General features: G+C 70.2%; 1 protein-coding gene across 1 annotated transcript; it reads left to right on the forward strand.

Moving 5' to 3' along the window:
- Positions 1-526: 526 nt before the first annotated feature.
- On the forward strand, positions 527-5,094 carry LOC309416310 (protein NDRG2-like; the record flags this gene model as incomplete). The annotated part of the gene is made up of 10 exons (XM_082015877.1): positions 527-616; positions 961-1,017; positions 1,445-1,539; positions 2,902-2,946; positions 3,186-3,237; positions 3,374-3,421; positions 3,514-3,549; positions 4,011-4,062; positions 4,219-4,257; positions 4,958-5,094. The coding sequence occupies 10 exons, from the start codon at positions 527-529 to the stop codon at positions 5,092-5,094; spliced, it is 651 nt and encodes a 216-aa protein (XP_081872003.1).
- Positions 5,095-6,910: the final 1,816 nt, after the last annotated feature.

Here is a 6,910-nt window from a genome sequence, read left to right on the forward strand (position 1 = left end):
TGCTCCTGGCCGTGGGTCACCCGTGGGTCCCCTGTGGGTCACTCGTGTGTCCCTGTGGGTCACCCACGGGTCACCTGTGGGTCCCCTATGGGTCCCTGTGGGTCACCTGTGAGTCACCTATGGGTCACCTAAGGGTCTCCTGGTTCCTATGGGTCACCTGTGGGTCTCCCGGTCCCTATGGGTCCCATGTGGGTCTCCTATGGGTCCCTATGGGTCCTTGTCAGTCACCTCTGGGTCCCCTATGGCTCCCCTATGGGTCACCTGTGGGTCTCCCGGTCCCTATGGGTCCCGTGTGGGTCTCTGTAGATGCTCTATGGGTCTCCTATGGGTCCCCATGGCCCTATGGGACACCTATAGATCCCCTATGGGTCCCCTGTGGGTCACCTATGGGTTGCGTTATGTCCCTGTGGGTCGCGATGGGTCCCAATGGGTCCCTGAGGGTCCCTGTGGGTCGTGGGGGGTCGCTGTGGGTCGCGATGGGTTGCTGTGGGTCCCGATGGGTCGCAATAGGTCCCTGTGGGTCGCGATGGGTCGCAGTGGGTCCCTGTGGGTCCCTGTCGGTCGCAATAGGTCGCAATGGATCTCTGTGGGTCGCAGTGGGGCCCTGTGGGTCGCTGTGGGTCCCAATGGGTCGCGATAGGTCCCTGTGGGTCACCTGTGGGTCTCCCGGTCCCTGCTCCTGGCTGTGGGTCACCCGTGGGTCCCCTAGGGGTCCCTGTGGGTCACCTGTGGGTCACTTATGGGTCACCTGTGGGTCTCCCGGTCCCTATGGGTCCCGTGTGGGTCTCTGTAGATGCTCTATGGGTCTTCTATGGGTCCCCTGTGGGTCACCTATGGGTCTGTATGGGTCGTGGTGTGTCCCTGTGGGTTGTGATGGGTCCCTGGGGGTCCCTGGGGGTCCCTGGGGGTCGCTGTGGGTCGCTGTGGGTCGCTGTGGGACCCACGGCTGCTCCCCCCCAGCTGACGGGGCTGACGTCCTCCACCACCGAGATGATCCTGGCCCATCTCTTCACCCAGGTGGGGGCACTTGGGGGTCCCAGGGGGGCACTTGGGGGTCCCAGGGGTCACTTGGGGGTCCCTAGGGGGTCACTTGTGGGTCCCAGGGGGCACTTGGGGTCCCTGGGGGGCACTTGTGAGTCCCAGGGGTCACTTGGGGGTCCCTGGGGGGTCTCTTGCGGGTCCCAGCGAGCACTTGGGGGTCCTTGGGGGGTCACTTGGGGGTCCCAGGGGGCACTTATGGGTCCCAGGGGGCACTTGGGGGTCCCTGGGGGGTCACTTGTGGGTCCCAGGGGGCACTTATGGGTCCCAGGGGGCACTTGGGGGTCCCTGGGTGGTCACTTGTGGGTCCCAGGGGGCACTTGGGCTCTTGTGGGTCCCAGGGGGCACTTGGGGGTCCCGGGGGCCAGTTGGGGGGCGGGGCGGGGCAGCGCTCTCTGCCCCACAGGAGGAGCTGGCGGCCGCCCCTCCCCCGGTGCAGCAGGGCCGGGAGCGCCTGGGGGCGACGCCCAACGCCCCCCTGCTGTGGGGCATGTACAACAGGTGGGGCGGGGCACTGGGGGGCACTGGGGGGCACTGGGAGGGGGTTATGGGGCACTGGGGGGGGACTGGGAGGGACTGGGAGGGGGTTATGGGGCACTGGGAGGGGACTGGGAGGGACTGGGGGGCACTGGGAGGGACTGGGAGGGACTGGGAGGGCGTTATGGGGCACTGGGAGGGACTGGGAGGGACTGGGAGGGGGTTATGGGGCACTGGGGGGCACCAGGGGGTACTGAGAGGGGGTTATGGGGCACTGGGGGGGGGCACTGGGAGGGACTGGGAGGGGGTTATGGGGCACTGGGGGGGGACTGGGAGGGACTGGGGGCACTGGGAGGGGACTGGGAGGGCGTTGTGGGGCACTGGGAGGGACTGGGAGGGGGTTATGGGGCACTGGGAGGGGACTGGGAGGGACTGGGAGGGACTGGGAGGGGGTTATGGGGCACTGGGAGGGGACTGGGAGGGACTGGGAGGGACTGGGAGGGGGTTATGGGGCACTGGGGGGGGCACTGGGAGGGACTGGGAGGGTGTTATGGGGCACTGGGAGGAGACTGGGAGGGACTGGGGGGCACTGGGAGGGACTGGGAGGGACTGGGAGGGCGTTACGGGGCACTGGGAGGGACTGGGAGGGACTGGGAGGGACTGGGAGGGGGTTATGGGGCACTGGGAGGGGACTGGGAGGGACTGGGAGGGACTGGGAGGGGGTTATGGGGCACTGGGAGGGGGCACTGGGAGGGACTGGGAGGGGGTTATGGGGCGCTGGGACTGTACTCAAGGGGACTGGGCCATACTGGGAGGGCACTGGGAGGGTCTATGGGGCGACTGGGGTGTACTGGGAGGGGGCTGGGAGACGGGTGTGGGGCGCTGGGACGTACTGGGCCATACTGGTTGGTACTGGTCTATACTGGCCTGTACTGTGTCATGCTGGGCCATACTGGGTTATACTGGTCAGTACTGGCCTATACTGGCCTGTATTGGGTCATGCTGGGCCATACTGGGTTATACTGGTCAGTACTGGTCTATACTGGTTTATACTTGTCGGTACTGGTCTATACCGGTTTATACTTGTCGGTACTGGTCTATACTGGGTTATACTGGTCAGTACTGGTCTATACTGGTTTATACTTGTCGGTACTGGTCTATACTGGGTTATACTGGTCAGTACTGGTCTATACTGGTTTATACTTGTCGGTACTGGTCTATACTGGGTTGTACTGGTCTATACTGGGTTATACTGGTCAGTACTGGTCTATACTGGGTTATACTGGTCAGTACTGGTCTATACTGGTTTATACTTGTCGGTACTGGTCTATACTGGGTTATACTGGGCCACACTGGTCTATACTGGGCGCCCCTGTCCCCCTCCAGCCGCGGGGACCTGGGCCTGGGCCGCGGCGGGGCCGGCAGCCTCCGGTGAGCGACCTCTGACCCCTGACCCCGTGACCCCGCCCCCTGACCCCGCCCCTGACCCCTGACCCCGTCACCCCTTCACCCCAGGTGACCCCGGCCTCTCCGTGACCCCTGACCCCTGCTCAGCCCCACCCCTTTGACCCTTGACCCCTGGGGTGACCCTGACCCCGGGGTGACCCTTGACCCCGGGTGACCCTTGACCCCGGGTGACCCTTGACCCCGGGTGACCTTTGCCCCCGCAGCTGCCCCGTGCTGCTGGTGGTGGGCGACAACTCCCCGCACGAGGACGCCGTGGTGAGCGCGGGGGGGGGGGCGGGGCCAGGGGTCACGTGACGCCCTGTGACGTCACCTCACCCCCCCGTGACATCACGCGACCCCCCCCCCCCCCCCCGGGGGAGGGGTCGCGTGACGGCCCCTCCCCCGCCCCCAGGTGGAGTGCAACGCCAAGCTGGACCCCACGCTGACCTCCTTCCTGAAGGTGACCTTTGACCCCCGCCCCGTGACCTTTGACCCCCAGACCTCCCCCCGCCCCCTGACCTTTGACCCCTGACCCCTCCCGTTCCCACGCAGATGGCCGACGGCGGGGGGCAGCCCCAGCTCACCCAGGTGAGGGCGGGGGTCACGGGGGGGTCAGGGGTCGCGTGATTGAGGGGTCACAGCGGGGTCGGAGGTCACGGGGCTCGGAGGGGTCAAGGGTCACTGGGCGGCTGGGGGGGGCACGGGAGTGGGGGTCAAAGGTCGAAAGGGTCAGAGGTCACGGGGTCAGCGGTCACGGGGGTGGGGTCAGAGGTCACCGGGGCTACGGGGAGTAGAGGAGGAGCCACGGGGCAGGGGGCGGGGCCTCATAGGTCGCGGCCATCAAGGGTCAGAGGTCAGTGGGGTCAGAGGTCACGGGGTCAAAGGTCAGGGGTGTCTATGGCCACGGGAGGGGTCAGAGGTCACCGGGATCTCAGGGCGGGGCCGAGACACCCCACCCCCAGGGGCGTGGTGGGAGGGCGTGGCCAGGGGGAGGGGGCGTGGCCCGCGAGGAGGGGGGCGTGGCTTGACCCTGGCCCCGCCCCCTGCAGCCGGCCAAGCTGACCGAGGCCTTCAAGTACTTCGTGCAGGGGATGGGCTACGGTGAGGAGCGATTAGCGGCGGGTTCGTCAGTGCCCCGGGGTTAACGAGCCCCCCCCGGGTTAACGAGCCCCCCCGGGGTAATGAGCCCCGCCCCGGGCTAATTAGCCCCGCCCCCCGGGTAATTACCCCCCCCCGATGCTCCCCCCCCCCCCCCAGTCCCCCACGTCCTGGACCGGAAGCGGAGTGTGGGGCCAGGTAGGCAGTGATGTCATCGGTGATGTCACGCGTGAGGTCACCCGTCCGCTGCCCCCCCTCCCCCCACCTTTGCCACCTGCTCACGTGTGATGTCACCACCCCCCCACCCCCTTCCCCTGTAGTGAGGTCACGGGTGATGTCACGGGCTCCTCCTCCCTCACTGGTTGCACAATGGGGGGGCGTGGCATGAAGGAAGGGGCGTGGCCTGGGCAAAGGGGCGTGTCTCAGCATCACAGGCGTGGTCCAGCCTCTATGGGCGTGGCCTAGGCACTTGGGGGCGTGGCCTGGGCCGGCTCATGCCCCTTCCGCCCCAGCACTAAACCCATGGGGGAGGGCGTGGTGTGGTCGGGGGTGTGGCTTAACGGGGGGTGTGGCCAGCAGCCGGGGGCGTGGCTTATAGCCTCTGGGCGTGGCATAGGTGCTGGGGGCGTGGCCTGCAACAACTCTCCGCTCTCCCCTCCCGCACTGGGGAGGGGAGCTGGGGGTAGGGGTGTGGCCTAGAGGGAGGGGGCGTGGCCAGCGATTCCGGGCATGCCTTATAGTCTCTGGGCGTGGCCTAGGCGCTGGGGGCGTGGCCTGCGACAACTCTCCGCTCTCCCCCCCTGCAGTGAGCTGGAGGGTAGGGGGTGTGGCCTAGCGGGAGGGGGCGTGGCCAGAGGGGCAGAGGGGGCGTGCCCCTGACGCCAGCCCCTCCCGGCAGTGGCGGCGGCGGCCATGACGCGCCTGTCGCGCTCCCGCACCGCCTCCCTCTGTAGCTCCGCCTCCGGCGAGGCTGAGAGGGGGCGGAGCCGCACCCTGTCCCGGGGCAGCCTGGGGGGGGCCCCCCCCGCCCCCTGAGGGACCCCCCGAACCCCCTGGGACCCGCCCAGCCCCCCCGTGGGACCCCCGCCCACCCCCCAGCCCCCTGGGACCCCCAAGGAGCCCCCCAGTCCCCTCTGGGACCCCCCTGGGACCCCCTGATACCCCCCTGGGGCCCCCCAAGACCCCCCTACGACCCCCTCCCTCCTCCCGGGACCCCTCTGGACCCCCCCTCGGACCCTCTGGCACCCCCCAACACCCCCCCGGCCCCCCCTTCCTCCTGGGAGCCTCCGAGACCGCTTGGGACCCCCCCCCCCAATTCCTCCTGGCCCCCCCGGGACGCCCCCAATTCCTCCTGGGACTCCCCCAAGACCCCTGGGGACGCCCCCAATTCCTCCTGGCCCCCCCCGGGACCCCCCCAATTCCCCCTGGGCCCCCCCCGGTTCCTCCTGGGCCCCCCCGGGACCCCCAGGGACCCCCCCAATTCCTCCTGGCCCCCCCCCGGGACTCCCCCAATTCCCCCTGGGCCCCCCCCGGTTCCTCCTGGGCCCCCCCGGGACCCCCCCAATTCCCCCTGGGCCCCCCCCCCGGTTCCTCCTGGGCCCCCCCGGGACCCCCAGGGACCCCCCCAATTCCTCCTGGCCCCCCCGGGACGCCCCCAATTCCTCCTGGGACTCCCCCAAGACCCCTGGGGACGCCCCCAATTCCTCCTGGCCCCCCCCGGGACCCCCCCAATTCCCCCTGGGCCCCCCCCCCCGGTTCCTCCTGGGCCCCCCCGGGACCCCCAGGGACCCCCCCAATTCCTCCTGGCCCCCCCCCGGGACCCCCCCAATTCCCCCTGGGCCCCCCCCCCGGTTCCTCCTGGGCCCCCCCGGGACCCCCCCAATTCCCCCTGGGCCCCCCCCCGGTTCCTCCTGGGCCCCCCCGGGACCCCCCCAATTCCCCCTGGGCCCCCCCCCGGTTCCTCCTGGGCCCCCCCGGGACCCCCGGGGACCCCCCAATTCCCCCTGGGCCCCCCCAGTTCCTCCACCCCCCCCCCCAAGGACCCCCAAGAGCCCCCTGAGACCCCCCCCGAGGTCCCAATTCCACCTGGAGCCCCGCCCAGACCCCCCCAAGCCCCCCCCCGGGCCCCTCCTCCACCCCCCAAGCTGCAACCTTTGACCTGCGCCCCCCGCTGGAGTGACCTCTGACCTCTGACCCCTGACCCCGGAGCGACACCCCTCCCGGAGCCGGAAGTGACCTTTAATCTCCCCCAAAGGGGCCGATACCGGGAGCCGGGCCCCCGCCCCCTCCCCTGGGCAATAAAGGCCGCAGCGGTGGCGCTACCGGTGTCTCTCCGTTACCGGCCGCTCCCCCCCCCCCCGCCCCCCCCGCCCCTCCCGGGGCCGCTCTGCGCATGCGCGGCCGCGCCGCTCCCCCGCCCCCTGCGCATGCGCCGCCCCTCCCGGGGCCGCGCTGCGCATGCGCGGCCCGCCCCGCGCCGCTCCCCCGCCCGTCGCTGTGCGCATGCGCGGAGTCCCTCCGCGCCGCTCCCCCGCCCTCCCCTTGCCGCTGTGCGCATGCGCACTCCCGCTCCTCGCCCCCCCCTTCCCCAATCGCGCTTGCCGGTTTGCGCATGCGCAGTCGGGGGGGGGGGCCCCACCCAGGAGCGGCGGGGGGGCAAGTTGTGGGGCAGGAGGCTCCATGTTGTGGGGCAGGAGCCCCATAGGGGCGGCGGAGGCCAAGTTGTGGGGCAGGAGGCTCCATGTTGGGGGGCAGGAGGCTCCATGGGGGTCAGAGGCCAAGTTGGGGGGCAGGAGGCTCCATGTTGTGGGGCAGGAGCCCCATAGGGGCGGCGGAGGCCAAGTTGTGGGGC

Source organism: Phaethon aethereus (assembly GCF_964289735.1).
Source record: "Phaethon aethereus genome assembly, contig: HAP1_SCAFFOLD_348, whole genome shotgun sequence".
NCBI classification, from domain to species: Eukaryota; Metazoa; Chordata; class Aves; order Phaethontiformes; family Phaethontidae; genus Phaethon; species Phaethon aethereus.